The sequence below is a fragment of the Vulpes vulpes genome, chromosome 11 (genome assembly GCF_048418805.1).
Source record: "Vulpes vulpes isolate BD-2025 chromosome 11, VulVul3, whole genome shotgun sequence".
NCBI classification, from domain to species: domain Eukaryota; kingdom Metazoa; phylum Chordata; class Mammalia; order Carnivora; family Canidae; genus Vulpes; species Vulpes vulpes.
Window position 1 is genome coordinate 54,037,134 of NC_132790.1, and position 19,546 is coordinate 54,056,679.

Here is a 19,546-nt window from a genome sequence, read left to right on the forward strand (position 1 = left end):
AAGAATGAAGCAGGGAGACCAGTTAAGTTGTAGCAGTACAAGCAGAGAAGATACTGGTCTGGTCTTAGATTAGGAATGGCACCAGAAATAAAAATAAATTAGGTGGATTTGAAATATAACTTGGAGTTATATACAACAAGAATTATTAATAATCAATGTGGGGCAGAGAGCTTGGAATGGGGCTCCTACATCGTGGGCTTGAATAGCTAAATAGATGGTGATGTCATTTACTGTGATAGAGGTAGACATGGGGAGAACAGAGAACATGTTTGGAGATGGTATTGGTGTTAGGTTACGTATGTCAGATTAGAGATGCCTTCAAGATATCAATGGGGAGAGATATTTAGCAGGGCAGTTGAATACTTAGGTCTGGAATTTAGAGATGGTATAGGCTAGAGACAAACATTTGAGAGTTGTGAGCATATAGATGTTTTTTAAACTATTGAGAATAGTTGAAGGCATTTAGAAAGTGTGTAGTCTGGAGGGAAGGAAGATATTCAACATTTAGTGATTGGATAAAGGAGGAAGAGACTGAGCTAGAGGGACCTTTGAAGTCAGAGGAAAGCCAAGGAGAGTATTCTATTGTAAAAGCAGAGTGAGGAGTGCAGGCAATTAAAACTTGACTTTTCTGAGATACCTATGGTACCATAGCTTATAGAAATTATTGTTTCCTAATCTCAGTTACTAATTGACCTGTTACATACGATCATGGTCATTGTTAGATATGTAAGAGAGTAAAAGCATTCAGGAATCCAAAGTCCTCTTACTCAATGTTTTAATTAGAATAAGGAAGGATATAGCTTCAAGAGGAAAGAGGAACTTTGGTATAAGAAGCTACTTAATATGAAACAGTATATTTGTGCATGAAATTTGATGGTGTTGTGGGTTGTTCTTTCTTAACTAGTTGGTTTACTGAAGAAAAGCCACCCAAAATGAATTTTTTTAATGAGATATGATATAAAGTTTTGACTTTATCTTTTTTTAAAGAGTTTATTTATTTATTCATGAGAGACACACACACAGAGGCAAAGACATAGGCAGAGGGAGAAGCAGGCTCCCCACAGGAGCCTGATGTGGGACTCGATCCCCTAACTGGGATCACGCCCTGAGCTAAAGGCAGAGGCTCAACTGCTGAGCCACCCAGGCGTCCCTGGCTTTATCTTTTGATTGGCATGTAAAAATGGAGCAGTTTTTTATTCTTTATGTGAATTCAGATACAGAAATTTCAGGTTTTGGAACACATACACCCATAAGAATGAAGTGGAAAGTTTGAATAGCGATTTGAATATATGGCTTTCCTTTGAAGGGAAAAAGAAAAAATGGAAGGGATTTGATTATGGCAATATAAATTTACAGTTTCCTACCTGAAACCTTGGGGACCAGCTTGGGAATTCTATGTTTTAGAATTCTGAATAGGTCAGAATTTAGAAAAGTAGTGCTCATAAACCATATATGATACAACTCCAGCTGGGTCTGAGGTCGTACCTTGTAATCAAGCACATTAATATTTTTATAGTTAAATATATGCAGATTCACAATGAGTGAAATAAAGACAATAAATAGCTTCATGTCAGTTCACATATTTTGCCATAAGCTAAGTTCAGATCAATTTAGATTTTGCTACCAAATGAATTTAAAAAGATGAAACAATTTAAAGAAGACAACACCTGTTCTTCTCAAACTATTCCAAAGTATAGAAGTGGAAGGAAAGCTTCCAAATCTATTCTATGAAGCCAGCTTTACTCTGATACCAAAACCAGATAAAGACACTAAAAAAGAGAACTACAGGCCAGTATCTCTAATGAACGTAGATGCAGAAATCCTCAACAAAATTTTAGTAAATTAAATCCATCAGTATTAAAAATCATTTAGCATGATCAGATGGGATTTATTCCTAAGATGTAAGGCTTGTTCAATATTTACAAATCAGTCAACATGATACATTACATCAACAAAAGAGGTTAAAAACCATAAGATCATTTCAGTAGACAACAGAAAAAGCATTTGACCAGGTACAACATCCATTTTTGGTAAAAACTCCTAACAGAGTAGATTTGGAGGGAATATATACCTCAATATAATAAAAGCCATATATGAAAAATCCACAGCTAACATCGTACTCAGTGTTGAAAAACTGAAAACTTTTCCTTTAAGATCCAGAATAAGAAAAGAATGTCCTATCTCACCACTTTTATTCAATATAGTATTGGAAGTCCAAGGAAAAGAAATGAGGCATCTAAACTATAAGAAAAAATAAAACTTTCACTATTTGAAGATGATACATTATATATGGAAAACCCGAAAGATTCTATCGTAACATTGCTAAATAAAACTGGTAAAGAAATTCAGTCAAGTCAAAGGATACCAGATTAATGTACAGAAATCTGTTGCATTTCTATACATTAATGATGCAGCAGAAAGTAATTCAGAACAGTCCCTTGTACAGTTACACCAAAAATAATAAAATACCTAGTATTAAACTTAACCAAGGTAGAAGACTGGTACTCTGAAAAACTATAAAACGTTGATGAAAGAAATTGAAGATGACACAAAACAAATGGAAAGATATTCTGTGCTCAGTGATTGGAAAAACAAATACTGTTAAAATGTTTATATTAGCAATCTACACATTTAATGCAATCTCTCTCAAAATACCAATAGCATTTTTCACAGAGCTAGAGCAAACAGTTCTGAAATTTGTGTGGAACCACAGAATTCTCCAAAGAGCCAAAGCAGTCTTGAAAAAGAAGACTAAAATTGCAGGTATCACAGTCTAGATTTCAAGATACACTACAAAGCTGTAGTGATTGGGGCAGCTGGGTGGCTCAGTGGTTGAGCATCTGCCTTTGGCTCAGATTGTGGTCCTGGGGTCCTGGGATTCAGTCTTGCATGAGGCTCCCCACCCTACTTTTCCCTCTGCCTGTGTCTCTGCCTCTATCTCTGTCTCTCATGAATAGATAAATGTTTATTTTATTTTATTTTTTTTTTTGATAAATCTTTAAACAACAAAAAAGCTGTAGTGATTAAAATAGTATGGTACTGGCACAAAAATAGACACACAGTGGAACAGAATAGAAACCTCGGAAATCCATGATTATAATCAATCTTTGACAAAGGAGGCAAGTATATGCATTGGGGAAAGACAGTCTCCTCAACAAATGATATTGGGATAACTGGACAGCTACATGCGAAAGAATGAAACTAGATTACTTTCTTATACCATACACAAAAATACACTAAGATGGAATAAGGACCTAAAAATGTGAGACTTGAAACCATAAAAATCCTAGAAGAATCAACAAAACTAAAAGACGGTTTATGGAATGGGTGAGGATATTTGCAAATGTCATCCAATAAAGGGTTAGCATCCGGAATATATAAAGACTACTCAGCCATAAAAAGGAATAAACTCCCTATTTGCAACAACATGATGGATCTGGAGTGTATAATGCTGAGTGAAATAAGTCAGTCAGAGAAAGACAAATATATGATTTCACTCCAATGTGGAATTTAAGAAATAACACAAAGGAACAAAGAAAAAGACAAACCAAGAAACAGACTCTTAACTGTGGAAACAAACTGATGGTTACCAGGGGGAAGATAGCGGGGGGGGGGCGTGGGAGGGTAGGAGGGGGATTGGGTGAACTAGGTGAAGGGGATTAAAAGTACATGTATCATGATGAGTACTGAATAATGTATAGAATTGTTCAGTCACTATATTATACACCTGAATCTAGTTTAACACTGGGTGTTAACTACACTGGAGTTAAAAAAAAAAAAAAGACAAAACACGCTAAAGCTGGACTCTTAGAATTTACTGACTTTCAGTCATTGCAGATAAGGGATTGTAGGCCTATCATCTTTCAGTGCTTGCTGAGAACAGTGTCCTGTTATTTTACAAGAAGGCAAGAAAGGGTAGAGCCTTATTCTAGTTGGGCTTCTTTTTATTTCTTTCCATTTGTCCTCACCCCTACTACCTTTATCCCCTTCCTTCTCCTGCTCCTTTCTTCCTTACTCCTTCATTTCCTCCTTTATTTCCATCATGTTCCTTATTCTGTTGCCATTTCTTCTTCCTCCCCGACTGTTATCTCCATCTTTTTCTTCTATTCTTATCAGCTACTCTTCTTTCTCTCTCCTCCTTTTCCATTCCCATCACACACATAACCACTGTAGCCTGCTAGTTTATTAGTTTTTATCCTCTGGTACTTTTTAATAAATTCATCTTGTTCATTTTCTGCACCAAACCATAGTAATTTTTTTAAAAACATTGGAGTATCAACATAATCATGCCTTCTGTATTTAATCCTTTTTTATTCAGTAAATATTAAAGTACCTACCATATGTATCCCAGGTGATTTTTTTTTTCTGATTTATCTTCCAGTTCACTTGAGCTGTATATAATCTATCATGCTTGCCCACTGAATTTAAATTTCAGGTATTATATATTTATTTCTAGAAGGTCTGTTTGGTGGTTTTTAAAAATCTGTCACTTCTTTTTTTTTTTTTTTTTAATCTGTCACTTCTTAAGGCACCTGGTTGACTTCAGTCGGTTGAGTATCTGACTCTTGGTTTTGGCCCTGATCATGCATGATCTCAGTGTCCTGGAATTGAGCCCTGCATTGTAGGCTTCATGCTCAGCAGGGAGTTTGCTTGAGGATTCTCTCTCCCTGTGCCCCTCTCCTCACTCACACCATGCACACTCTTGTACTCTCTTCCACTCTCTTTCAATAAATCTTTTTAAAAAATATCTGTCACTTTTTAAATGATTTGATCCTTGAAATTATTTTCAAGCTTGCCTAGTAAAGCTTTTATAGTCTGCCTTTTTTTTTTTTTTTTTAAGATTTTTGTGCTCTAAGAAAGAGCACAAGCAGGGGGAGCAGCAGAGAAAGATGGAGAAGCAGACTCCCCACTGAGCAGGGAGCTGGATGTCCAGGGTTTAATCCCAGGACACTGGGATCATGACCTGAGCCAAAGGCAGATGTTTGACTGAACCACCCAGGCACCCCTATAATCTGTGCTTGATAATTCTAGGATTTTTAGTGGATCTCTTCCTCTTATCTATTTCTTTATTCTTGCTCATGGTTTGTTGTTTTCTGTCATGCCAAGTGACCCTTCAAAAATTATTTGTGCATATAATATGAGGCCTGAGACTTTATTCCAGGAAGATTTTTCATTTGCCTTAGCTGTTTCTTGGGAGTAGGTGCACTACCAGTGTGAGCCTACTAAGTTCCTAGGGCTTAAGTCTTCTTGACTGTCCAAGCAGTTGACCTTAATGACGTACTCCTTTTGATTTAGTTCTCTGTTGGGAAAAATTGGAAAAGAATAAAAAGTTTAAGAAGATAAGAGCTTACTTAAGGTTCACTTCAACCTTAAGAGTATAGTTGTTTGGTATACCAGCTTTTGGCGGGAGGAGTCTCCTATTAGACTCTGTATCTTTTTTATGTAGGTTCCAAATCCTGTTCCCTTTGTTCCACAAAGCCTTCAGAACAGAAATTCATATGTACTGACTCTGTCCCCTATTTCTTACTATTTTATCAGGTACTTAATTGTTTTAAGGAAGATTTTTTTAAAAAAATATCTATTCTATTCAATATTTATAGTTGTTTGCCTTTGGAGTTTTGTTTCAATAACCTGGAGACCGAAGGTTTCCCTACTACAAAATGGGTCCTTCTAAGCATTGTTCACATGTCAGAGTTATGGCAGTGGACAAAATAGACAAAACTTCTTACTCTAATAGATAATACATTTCAGTGGGAAGAGTCAGATAATAAAGTACAATATATAGATGGTAAGTGCTAAAGAGAGAAATGAAGCAGAAAGGTAGGGATAGATCAGTAGTGTTAGGATGTTGGAAAATTTATGATTTTAGTATCTGGAAACGACCTCAATGAGGAAGTGATAGAAGAATAAAGATCTGAAGTTGGTGAGTAAACAGACTGGCTATGGAGGGGAAGAGCTTCTAGGCAAAGGGAACAAGTACAGAGTCCCTTGTAGGAGTCAAGGAAACTGGTGGGGCTGGATTGGAGCAAAAGCTGGAAGCAGCAAGTCGAATCACATACCTGGTATCTAAGATCTTGAAGATCTTGGAGTACTGGTACCTTTTTTTGGAGTCATAAGAGCATTTTGAGCAATGGTGTGATGTGCCTTTGTTCAACTCAGGACGTTATGTTGAAAACAAGCTCAAAAGGAGCAAAGGTAGAAAGAATGGCTAACTATGATACTTATCCTGGGAATCTTATCTAGGCAGTGGGGTTATAGGGTAAACAACACATTTCTGTTCCCTTTCAGTCCAACTTCTGGTTTACTCTTATTATTTCAGGAAATGATAGGTACTAGGGAGAAATATAACTGATTTGGTCTGAATATTTTATAGTTAAGAAAATATTTTTAAGCCTAGAATATTTATAATCTCTATAAATTACGAAACATTTTTGAGGACTTGTGATGATGAATTCATTTTTATGAATTCTTTTAGCTTATAGTCAAGAAAAGATGGAACGTTATTAGAAGTGATAAAAAATTTTCTGCTTCTGTAGATATGTTCTTTCTTGCTTTATGTTTTTGAAGCTGTGTTACTGGGTACATAAAAAGTCAGGGTTTTGATTTTTTTCCCCGTTGGATTGACCCCCCCCCCCCCCATTTAGGATTATTAAGTCTATCTCTAGTAATACTTCTTCAAACTGCTTTGTTTGAAATTAGAATAGCTACATCAAGTTTCTATTGATTATTGGTATTTGCCATAGTCCATCATTTTACCTTTAACTATTTTTTAAAAAAGATTTTATTTATTCATGAGAAACACAAAGAGAGAGAGGGGCAGAGACATAGGCAGAGGGAACAGCAGCCTCCCAACAGGGAGCCCGATGAGGGACTCGATCACAGAACCCGAGATCACATCCTGAGCCAAAGGCAGATGCTCAACCGCTGAGCCACCCAGGCATCCCTTTACATTTAACTTCTTTGTGACTTCATAAAGTATACCTTTTTTAAAAATTCAATATTGGTCTTTACTTGGAATGTTTAGTTCCTTTACTTTTCAGGTAATTATTGATATATTTGGCTTCATTTTTGTCCCTTTGTCTTCTATTTCTATTTCATCCACTTGTTTCTATCCTTCTTTTTATCCACTTCCTACTTCTTTTCAGTTAATTAGATTTAAAATTTTTTCTTCTATTAGTTTATTTATGTATACAGTTCCTCTTATATTAGTGCTTACTGTAGAGCAGGGATTGGCAAACTGTTGCTTACGGGCTAAATCCAGTACCCTCCTATTGTACATAAAATTTTGTTGAAACAGCCACACCCATTTGTTTACATATCACGTATCACTGCTTTGGCACTACAATAGCATAATTGAGTAGCTGTACAGAGAGATTACATGTATGGTTTACAAAGCCTAAAATATTTACTATATGACCCTTTAAAAAAGAAAATTTGCCAGTACCTGCTGTAGAGCAGTGGTTCTTAAACTTGACCATGCATCAGCATCACTAGGAGAGTTTTAGTACATAGAATGCTGGGCTCCCATCTCCAGAGTTCCTGATCATTAGATTTCTGTTGGGGCCAGAGAATTTGCATTTTTAAGAAACTGCCAGGTGATGCTCAGCTGTTGGTCCAGTACAGCTGTCCTGGAGGTTACAATATGTATATCTGACTTACTCAATAAAAAATAATGTGTTTATTACTTCCACAATAATCCTTAAAATTCTTAGAACCTTTTAACTGTGTTTGCTTACCTCTTAGGAGCACTATTATATTAATTTCAAACTGGCAACAACTCAAAGGTCGATCAACAGAATGGGTATTACTAAATTGTAGTACACTAGAAAACTATAAGCAATGAAATTGAATCTTCCAAACATCATATTGAGTGAAAAGAAGCCAAATACCAGAGTAGATATTAAATGATTTCTTTTATGTAAGGCTCAAGAATGTGCAAAGCCAACAATGGAATTAGAAGTCAAGACTAGTTAGTTAGCTTTGGTAGGAAATAATGACTTTGAGGATGTCAGTAAGATCAGCAATAGGATGCTGATAATGATCTCTTGGTCTGGAGACTGGTTACACTGGCATGTTTGTTTTGTGAAAATTCATTGAGCTGAATAATTACGATTTATATACTTTTGTCTACTGTATTTTGATAAAAAGTTAAAACTTAATTTCTTAGTAGTTTGAGAATGTTAAGAGTTAATTTTTTTTAAGTGGTAGAGACATTTATTCTTCATGTGTATGTAGGAACAGAACACTGTTTCCATGGAAACTTCTGGCTACTCGGTGTTTCAGTACCTACCTTTCTGTAGATTTGTATATTTACTCCGTCTCTCTTAGCAATATATTTTTTTACATGATAGTGGCAAAAAAAAGTTTATTTGGGAATATTAGTGTTTTTAACAAAGCAGTCTATATAGAGCATAGGTTTTTAACTGATCCTGACTGACTCCCTAATAGTATTATAATAAAAAAGGGTAAAAAAAAAAAAAAAAAAAAAAAAGTCTTGAAGATACTTTTTTTTTTTTTCTTATAAATCGTGCTATTTAAGAGGAAAAAAAAAAAAACACTGAAATGGAATGTGGCTCTATATGGGCGTGTGTCTATTTTGGTTTTCTTTTTCCCAAATAAAAGTCTTATCACTTGTTTGGTAAATTTTCTTTAAAAATATTTATTAGTTGGACTTGAAGTTTCCCTTTGTAGTAATGATTTCATTCTAGTTGATTTGGGTATTTGCATAGGTAAGGAGGAGCGACTTGAAAGGAAAAGATTCTGACATACTGATCTGAAGCCTGTGGTAAATCTGCTTCTCTGCCTCGCCCATCTTGTTTGTCATGGTTGGTTTGTGCAGGGTCCTAGAGAAAACCATCTTCTCAGACGAGTAAATGCATATTGCTTGTGATTTTTTTGTGGGAGATGAGGGAGTACCATTTTATACAAGATGATACTAATGTGGTCATTAATAAATATTCTAAAAGGAGCTTTGGATAGGATATTTTAGAATCATTTATGAAAACAAATTGGTTTGGTTTCTGTGGCCTAAATAAACAGCGAATTGTAAGATTACAGAGTTAATTATACACAGTAATGAGCACTCTGATATTCCATGTTTTACTGATGCAATAAAAAGCACCCCGGCATAATGATTATTGCATAAAACCTTATTTTATATTCGTATTAACTTTCATGTGAATTAAATAGGAGAAAACAAATTTAGGTTTATAAACCTTTGTATTAAAAGCCTTTGAAATTTAGGCGAAGAATAATTGCAGCTGCATAGATAATTTTTTAAATACATGGAGAATTTTTACCTTTCATCTGGCAGTAGCTGCCATAAGATGATGTCACCTTGTAGCTGATTGGCTGTTACAGCACCTAGGGCAGGGAAGAGAAAGAAAAATGCCGGCACAAACCTCAGTGGTGGTTCTGTGGTTGTTTCTGTCTATTTTTGATAGAATCTTTGATTAGTACTGAACCTACTGTATTTGGCCATGTGAACCATTGGGAGCATCCTAGGGTGAGGGAAATTAAGAGCTTTCAGAGGAATGAGGCGACTGATTTGCAAACGGATCTGTGATTGTAAGTTGCAGGATCTGGGTGGAAGGAATAAGGCAGGGTGTGCTGGAAGATATACTATGGGAGGAGCTGGCAGAAAATGCTTACATGAGTAGCAAAAAAAAAAAAGAAAAATGCTTTTTACTATCCTTAGAGTTAATATATTTGGTTTTATGTTTTAACTTAATATATAGGCAAGAAATACAATATTGCAATCAAATTTTACATAATAACTGGGTTATTATATATGGTGTTAGCCAATATATAATATTCAAAGGAGCTTTATTTTTATATCTTATATCTTACAAAGTAATGGTTTTATATACAGCTTTATTTGGTTTTTGAGTCTTATGGAAAATGGAGCAAAGCTTAGTTCTCTTAAAATACATTTTTTTTAATGCTTTGTGCAGATAAAAGCTTTGATGATGAAGAATCAGTGGATGGAAATAGGCCATCATCAGCTGCTTCAGCCTTCAAGGTTCCTGCACCTAAAACATCCGGAAATCCTGTCAACAGTGCAAGGAAGCCTGGTTCAGCAGGTGGCCCGAAGGTTGGAGGTAATGTAAATCCATTTCAAATCTGATGTGCATGCCTCATGCCCTTGATATGGACATAATACTTAGAACTTCAGTAGAATATGTTTATTCATGGCTGCAGCATGATTGCAGATCTGGAGAGTCTATTGCAACACACAGAAAAATATGCTGCCTTTTCCAAAATGTTTTTAAAATATTGTATATTGCTGTTTCCTGTGGATTAATGTAGTCGAGAGTATTCATTTTTCAGATGTCATTTTAAAGGGAGACCTTTCAGGGAGTTTTGGGATTTGGGTTTTTCTGTTTTTAAGGAGAAAGCAGGTTTTTCAGAATTTGGCTGTTAATTTTCGGGTGCTATAGTTGCTAAAGAAATACTGATTTATGTAACATTTCTATAAATTCACCTAGTAGTGAGTATTGAATACTTCAATGTTGAAAAAATGGTTGAAGATACTGGGTATTGAATCGTTTGTCACAATGGGAAATGGGTGGTGGTCAAGTGAAATTGCCTTAAAAATGGTTTCTGAATTAGATAATAATAAACAGGAAAAAACAGTTTTTATGAAGTTATACAACACATAGTTGTTTTTTGATCATATTAGAACTTCTAGCATATTGTTTATCTTTTTAAAAATTTTTATGGGTATTTTTTCATATTCTAATAAAACCATGAGTACTTTTCAGGTGCCAGTTTCTGCCAGGTCTTTCTGATAAAATGAATCCTATTAGAATAAGCAAATATTTAATGCTAAAAGGACATTAGCTTCTTTCTTTCTTTCTTTCTTTCTTTCTTTCTTTCTTTCTTTCTTTCTTTCTTTCTTCGGTTTTCATTTGGGAAAACAGATTTTTCCTTGTTTATGATAACTGGTAGGAAAATCATGGTCTTCAGTCTCCTTTATTAAAAGCATAAAGGAAAGAAACATAAGTTGTATATTTTGACCAGGTCTTTAAGTTGTGTTCTCTTGATCTTTCTACACAACTGAACGTTAATTTCAAGTCATACGATTTTCTATATGCAGGGAAAATACCATGAATATTTTAACTATCTTTAGTGTGCCATATAACTATCAAGAAAGATGGTATGATATATACATACTCATATATCTATATATAAACATATCATATATTTACATATATTCATATGCATATAAATAAGTAGGTAAATATTGTAAAATAGAAATGTCTTACTGATATATCTGGGTATCTTGAATAATTTAAATATTAGTATTTTAATTTCTTCTTGTTTTTTACAATTATAGGAGTATATTCTCATCCAAATGTTAGTTATCATATCCTATTACATGATATTTTCTATTATGCATTCTTACCTCTGGTAAAAAGTATGACATTTCTGTGATTTCTTTCTTTTGTAACAAATGACTACTTTGAATTACTGTAAGGGGAATTTTTTTATCTTGATTTTTGAATTATAGATTTCTGATATATATGATATAGTTATTTCATGAAACGTTATTTGACTTAAAATGAATTAGTATTTTAAATACATGATATTTAATATTTTTGTGAATCTGAGCCATTGGTGTATAATTAGCTCTGTATTTCATGTTTTGTTTTCTTTTCATAGATGGAAATTGAAGTTGTAGTTTATCTACCAAAGCTCACTTAATTTTTATGTTAATTGAATTGATAAAATCTGGTATTCTTTTTAAAGAAACAGAGATTTTCTTTATGCTACCTCACCTTCTCTGGTTTGTAGTCCTACCAGATATGAAAATTGCTAGGTAGCTTTTGTGATAAGTAGCCATTAATCACTCATACAGATTATATCATCCATCTAAGCAGCGGCTCTTTTGATAAAAAATTAAGGGTGATACTTTCATTCCTTCTTCCTTCTCTTCCTCATCCTTCTTCTTTTGGCAATTGCAGATTCATTCTGCAATTTTTTTGTTTGTTGCTTTTTTTTGCCACAGTTCATTTAGTTTCACTGCCTATTTTTCTGTCTAAGAAAAGAGCTACTAGCCAGAGGATATTGATAATGCTTCAGAAATTAATGCTCTTCTTGGGTGTCAGTCCTTTGAAAATTTAACTTTAGATTTTCTGTTCTTGGCAGAGGCTTAATGATTCTTAAATTAGTTATAGAAAGTTTCCTTAAAGTTGTAGAATCTTTGTGTTAAAGGGGACATTGGCATATAGTTCAATTTGCTATTCAAGTATAGCAGCCCCTTTTATAATATTCCTGTTGGATGACTATTCAACATCTGATTAAATAATGTGTGTGTATGGATGAAAATTTAGAACAAAAACACCTATGGTACCACTACATGTGGGATAATCAACGGGTAAATTATGATGTACTTCTAATTACTTCCATAATTACTTTTCCAATCATTTTTATACCTACACATGTTTTTTCAGGAGGAGGACAGAATTGGCAGCATTCACCATATCTTTCTATATAGCTTTTTTCTTATTTTACCTGGAGCATTTTCTCATTATCTTAAATTATTAATTGAAAACTATTCATGGCTAAATAATATCTAGGTTGCTTTCAGTATTTTTTGCTGTTATAAACAATTCCATTATTCTTTTATGTATATCTTTTAGCGCCTCTCCAGTCATTTCCTTGGAATAAATCCCTCAAGTTTATTGAATCAAAAGATACAGGGATTTCTAGTGTTCTTTCAGTTTGGCATAGTGTCCTTCAGGAAGATTATAAGCCAAATTCAATTCTGAATAAATTAATACTATTTTATATTGCATTAAAATCTGCCTCTTTGCAGATTTTGTAACTTAAGCAGAGAAGATGAATTATTTAACATGACACCTTGAAATACTTGAAGGTTGGGTTGCCTCTTCTCTCTTTATAACTATTTTGCTTTCTAGACTATACATTTTCTTTCTCAGAAATTTATATGGAATATGGGGAGTCAGTCTAGGTATTTCATTTGCTACTCCTAGGAATATAATATACAGATAGGTATGATTATTTCCTAATGAAAGGAATATGGTAGGTTGAGGGCATGTATTTATTAGTTGAGTAAGCCTATCACAGTCCTCTGAGTTTAGCAAATATTTTTTCAGGTAAGATTACCAAAATAAAAAATAAAGTGAACTTCTTTGGAATTCTGACTGAATCTACTTCTGAAATTTTAGAGTTTAATTTACCTCTCCCAGAGATACATGTCAAGATTAAAGAGATGTATGCTATTTTTAGCAAAGTATCCTATCCAATTAATTAAAGCCAGTAAGACCTGAGTTTAATCTTTAGTGTGTGTTAGTTTTTCTTTGTTCTTTGGCTCAGCATGCCATCCCGTTCTACTCATACTGTACTGGTGTGGCCTTTAAGTCCAGGAGAACCAAAAAAAGGGTTGTGAGTTGCTTCATACTAATATATTATTACTATAGAAACCCATATTATGTGGGTGTCAAAAGTGTTACTTTTGTGCTTTACTAATTAGAATAAGGATAAAATGAATTCCTTTAAATATTTTCTGAGTAACATTTATAGCGTAATAATAGGAATTAAGGTAAACACGTTTTCTTTTTTGGGGGGTTAATGATCTAGAATATAATTGCTGAAAAGCGTAATAATAGGAATTAAGGTAAACACGTTTTCTTTTCTTTTTTGGGGGGTTAATAATCTAGAATATAATATAATATAATAATCTAGAATATAATTGGTACCTGATTATTTAAAATATTTTTATTTTGAGTATTTTAGGTAATAATTTTTTTTTTTAAATTTTTTAGCGTTCTCACATATATTCTCTCATTTAAATTAAAACCTCTAGAGTTAGGCACTTTATTATCCTAATTTTACTGATGAGCAAACTAAGGTTTGGAGAAGTTAACTTGCACCATGCATCTAATAAAGTGCATTAAAATGCACAATTACTTTGATATACTGCCACTCACACTAATCTCACTGAGTAAATGATTCTTTAGAGCCTTTAGCTCTGAGATTATAATCTACAATAATGATCACTACCTTTAAGCAGCCATAAATCAGTTATTTTAAAGCTCACCTAGTACAATAGTCAGCAAATAGAATGTTTGGAATTAAAGCAAACCTGAAATTTTTTCATTGTAAATAGAAATGCTTTTTAAGTATTTTCTTGTTGAAATCACTCTCCTGTACTGATTATTTTGGCTAGTATTCTTTAAAAAAAAAAAGATTTTATTCATTTATTCATAGAGAAAGAGAGAGACAGAGACACAGGTAGAGGGAAGAAGCAGGCTTCATGCAGGGAGCCTGACATAGGACTCAATCCTGGGTCTCCAGATCACGCCCTGGACTGAAGGCAGTGCTAAACAGCTGAGCCACCCGGGCTGTTTGGCTAGTATTTTTTAAATACAGAGGTTGAACTAGATGATAGTATAATTGTTATTTTTGTAATAAGTAGTAAGTACCAGATTTGGGGGTTAGTCATTTGTTACTGAGGCTTGTATGTAATCATGGAGACACATCGTTGGCTAAACCATTAGTTCTCAAAGTTCTGTTGTTCTCTCTCACTTGCTCATTCATTCAAGTAGACTGTTTCCATCTAATATCAAAGACTACTTTGAAATAGTTTAAAATCTTATAATTAAGTAATTACCACCTTTTCAAATTCGGGAATACTTAGTCATCTTTTTGATATATTTATTTTACTTCATTTGTGCCTGACCTGAGGTTTTATTAAGAATGTCCAAATATCTATTTTCCATGCTAATCATTCCCATTTTCTCCCCTCATGCAAACAACAAAGTTGGTTTTCTTTTTCTTTAAAAGAAATAAAGGAGGCACCTGGATGGCTCAGTTGGTTAAGCCTCTTCCTTTGGTCATAGTCATAGTCCCAGGGTACTGGTCTTCCTGCTCAGCAGGGAGTCTGCTTCTTCCTTTCCCTTTTCCCTTACCCTTGGTTGTGCGTTCTCTCTCTCTCTCTCTCTATCTCAATAAATAAATAAATAAATAAATAAATAAATAAATAAATAAAAAATAGATAAATAAATAAATAAATAAATAAATCTTTTTAAAAAATAAAGTAAAAAGCACCAGAATCAGTATGTATTTAATAAAAGATTTTTAACTGATAAACCTCAATTTCTTGCTTTTGAACTTTATGTAAAACCAAATAGCTTTTCTATTGTGTGTTTTGTTTTTGTTGTATCTGTTTTCTTTCTTCTTCCCCTAATGTAAGGAAAGATACTAAACCAGACTATTTTAGCCCCCAATCTTACAGATTATCTGGCTCCACTTCAGGTGAAAAGACCGAGCCTCTGAAAGTTAAATGATATATCCAAGACAAGACAGTTATAAGCAGAGATGAAACAAATATCCTGTGGTTGGCCAGAGGCTTTTTCTTGGATCATCTCTGGGTCATCTCCTATCCAGTACTGCATGTGATACATATTTTATCCCATATAGCAAGACAGTATTATTGGTGTTTGTAATGTAGGGATTGGCCAGTAGTCTTTCTCTGTTAAATTACAATGAATCCCACATCATTGTCTATCCATCATAAGAAACCCTGGTACTACTTTTTTTCTCTTTTAAAGATTTATTATTTATTTTAGGGAGAGGGTAGGATGGTTGGGCAGAGAGAAATGGAGAAAAATCTTCAAGCAGACTCCTCACTGAGCCCAGAGGCCAATGTAGGGCTCAATCTCAGGACCCTGAGATCATGACCGGAGTCAAAATCAAGAGTCAAACACTGAGACAGCAGTTGAATGTCTGCCTTCGACTCAGGTCGTGATCCCCGGGTTCTGGGATTGAATCCCACATTGGGCTCCCCACATGGAGCCTGCTTCTCCCTTTGCCTATGTTTCTCATGAATAAATAAATAGAATCTTAAAAAAAGACAACCGCCTGAGTCACCCACATGCCCCTGGTGCTCTCTTAACTTTAGTTTTAAGGTAAATAGGATTCAAGTATTTCAACAGGCTTAATCTAATAGTATCTTGCCTCTCTAATCTTGTTGTTCTGCAGTGGCCAGTATTAAGTTTGATATGTATCCTTACACATCTTATTCCATGTTCATTTATGTAGGTACTCAGATTAGATTTTATGTTTGCCCACATTAAACACACTAGTAAGCACTTTGCAACTTGCTTTTTTTCATAGAACATTCATCTTTCAACATCAAAAATGACCACTCTCACATAATTTTATTAGCTATACAGTATTCCATATTATTGACATACCATGATGTAATAAACTGTTTCTGAGTCAGAGTCATTCAGGTTATCTACAACTTTATGCCATTACAAGGAATGTGGATCTCCATGTACTTATATTTGGACATTGTGGTGCTTCTGATCTGTGGAATAGATTCCTCTGAATGTTCATTTAAAGATTGAGTATGTTTTTAATTTTAATAAAGATATTATTTTACCTTTTCCAACATTGAATGTAATAGCCTCGTTAATTATTGTCATTAGGTGAAAAATTATGCTTTTTTTTTCTTTTAATTTGCATTTTTCCATCCACTTATCCATCCTGCCAGCAGCGAGCAAACGTTTTCTGAAAGCTTTTAGCATGCTGCTGCTTTTGTGATCTCTGGAAAACATAAGTAAAAGACCCTGCCTTCCTGGAGTTTTTATTCTACTGAGGTTCAGAATATTTAAATTCATTAATGAAACTAACATATCCTCTTCTGCGAATTACATGTTGTTATTTGCCCATTTTTTAATTGGGCTGTTTGTCTGCTCATCAGTTCATTACAGTTTTTAAAATATTCAGACCTTAAAAAAAATAAAAAATAAAATAAAATAAAATATTCAGACCTTTTATTCTTTTGTTGAAAGTCATAAATATTTCCTCTGTCTCCTTTGTGGAGTTTTTACAACAAAACTTAAAAATTTCTGTTATGGCAGGTAAAATATCTGTTCTGTCCTTTTTGACTTCCAGATTTTCTATCCTGAATGAAAAGGACTGTTGTCCAGTCCAATGCTATGCAAATGTTTTCCAGTTTATTCTAAAACATTATTTTATTTTATTTTTAGTTTGTTCAATATATCTGGAATTTATTTTTGTGTAAAGTGACAATATATCCCTTTTAATTTATGTTCTTATGCTTGGCGAATTAACGTCCATGCAATTAAAGAAAACATTCTTTACTTCATTGAATGAATACTGTTGCATGTATTTCAGTTTTCTGTAGTTTCTTTTCTTTTTTCCAGAGCTTATATCTCTGTATCTACTCTAGCTTTATAATAAGTGGTTTCCCAAACTTTTTATTAAGAAAAATTTTGAGTATATAGCTAAGTTATCATGCAGTGAATACCCATCAGCTAGATTGAACAACTAGTGTTTGCTGTATTTGTTTTAACTCTCTATGTAAAAGTATCTCCATGTATATTTCTTTTTTTAAATCTCAGTTGGAAAGTAAGTTGTAGACATTATGACATTCCAGCCATAAAATATTTAATATGCTGCTCCTAAGACTTAGAGGTATGCTACATTATATCCATAATAACATTGTTATATGCAAGAGGATTCCATAATATTATGTATAAAATAATTGCATTACCAATAACATTAATGACTTTTTTGAAAAGTCTGGACCAGTTGTCTTAGATTGTCTGGGTTTGTTTGGATTTGTCTGATTTCTTTGTGATGTTATTTAACTTGTTCCTTCTGGCCCTTTTATTTTTTGTAAATTATTAAACTATATATTCACATCCTTTTAATCCATTCCATTCTATATTCAAATTTCCTCAAGTGTTCTAAGAATATTTTTTTGTAACAAGTGATTTCTTTGAAACCAAGAAGATTTTTTTTTAGTTTCTTCATTCAAGAATGCCCTCTTCTGTTGGTATGGTGAAATGGCAGCTTCTTTACTAAATGATACCTCGGGGGCTTTCTACTTCTAGTTTTGTTTTAGTATCTTATTTCATTAGAGCCCTCATTTTCCCATTCTTCCTTTCTTTTATTCACCAGTCTTCAAAGGGATACCTCTCCTTTCTAAGTGCTACTTACCTGGGAGTCTTGGGGGAAATCTTAACGTTGAGGTCTGTGTTCCACCACTACCAGGATCTTCATCCTCCGTACAGTTTCCTCTGATTTTTCTCTCCAGTTAGGACTCTGTAGTTCACATTGCTGGCCTTAGTTGTTCATATTTTCCCAATTACTTGTAGATTGAAGTTTGAAGTGTTATTAGTCTTCTCTTAGTTGTCTTACAAATATGTGCTGAGAGTAATTGTATTTGCTCTTTGGTCTCTGGTTTTTGGAGTATATAGTTGAATATTTGATTTGAATTTGGATAACTACCGTCTCCCATGGGAATGAAAATGTCTACTCTTGGTTTTAATATTTAGTAAGGACGTGCCTTTTTTCTTGATAATCCATTGTCTAAGCATTTCGTTGAACTTTAGGACATTATTCTAATAGTTTTTATACTTTTGCCATTGAGTTGAATCACTTCTTTGTCATGTATCAGAGTTTCATATTTTTGTGGGTCATTTTTGAAGTCTCTATTTTGTTCATTTGATTAATTGGTCTGTTCCTGCACTAAAACCTTATTGTCATAATTAGCTTTGTAAATCTTGATAACTGGTAGGGCAAGTACATCCTTCCCCAAATTTATCTGTTCATTCATTACTAGTGCCTTTTGTTGATTGGTATCTTTGTGGTTCTGTCTACATTATTTCTCTAAGTGTTATATTCATATATATTCTGTAGTATATAACTAGACTATGTCTATAGTGCTGAGTCTATTATTTGTACTTGTGACTCTTAGTTTCTAATGGTTTGCCTTGTGTATTTGAACTTTTTGGTGAACTCATTGCTTGAAGTAGTTTAATTGATGGGAGTTCTTTGGGCCCAAACTTTGGTTTGTAGAAGTTTTCCTCAGTGATTTATTCCTGCTCAAAACTGGGGAATCACCAATCAGGGGCCTCTCCACCCTCTCCTAGATCTTGTCTCAACTGAAGAATTCCAGGTTACTCCTCCCTACTTGTTGGCCAGGGAATCCATTCTTGGATGGGAAGAGCTGCAAAGTCATATCGTGGAAGGAGCATTGAAGAATTCAAGAAATTGTTATAGCTATCCTTACAAACAATTGCAGTTTGTCCTCTGACCACAATAATTCACATGCTTTTATGCACAAGGCACTTTTCTCAAAAGTTTCGGCTGATTTAGAGCATCAGGTTCAAAGTCCATGATCTTGTGGCCTGCATCAGGTCACATGCAAGGGTTCTGTGGTATGCTGCTGTCTGTCCAGAGGCCTATTAACTAAAAAGACATCTTACTTGCACCCCACATGCTCATCATACAATGGTGGTATCAGGACGGAATATCCATAATAGACATTCCATATAAGAAGGGGAAGAATGGGAAGTTCACTGACATAGCAATTTTCAAATCCAACAGGAACATGTAGTTAGGTTCCCTTACTTGAGGGTTGGTAAGTGTTCCTTTGATGAAGGTTTCATGGTTTCTTTGGGTATGGTTCTCTAAACCAGTATTTTCCTCTCTTCTTGATTTTGCACTGAACTCTGGGCTCTGCCTTCTGAAATAATTCCTC

The 19,546-nt window shown here is 34.1% G+C and overlaps 1 protein-coding gene across 50 annotated transcripts in view; it reads left to right on the forward strand.

The window, feature by feature from the left end:
- The window catches only part of CLASP2 (cytoplasmic linker associated protein 2), a 175,030-nt gene that overhangs the window by 46,604 nt on the left and 108,880 nt on the right, over nt 1–19,546 (forward strand). For 37 of the 50 annotated variants that reach the window (XM_072726306.1, XM_026016347.2, XM_026016352.2 and 34 more), the window contains one exon: nt 9,954–10,100. In XM_072726306.1, the coding sequence (XP_072582407.1) occupies nt 9,954–10,100 (147 nt within the window). Of the gene's footprint in view, nt 1–9,094; nt 9,568–9,953; nt 10,101–19,546 lie in introns of those variants that run through there. The other 13 variants (XM_072726314.1, XM_072726320.1, XM_072726318.1 and 10 more) reach the window with 5 other exon arrangements.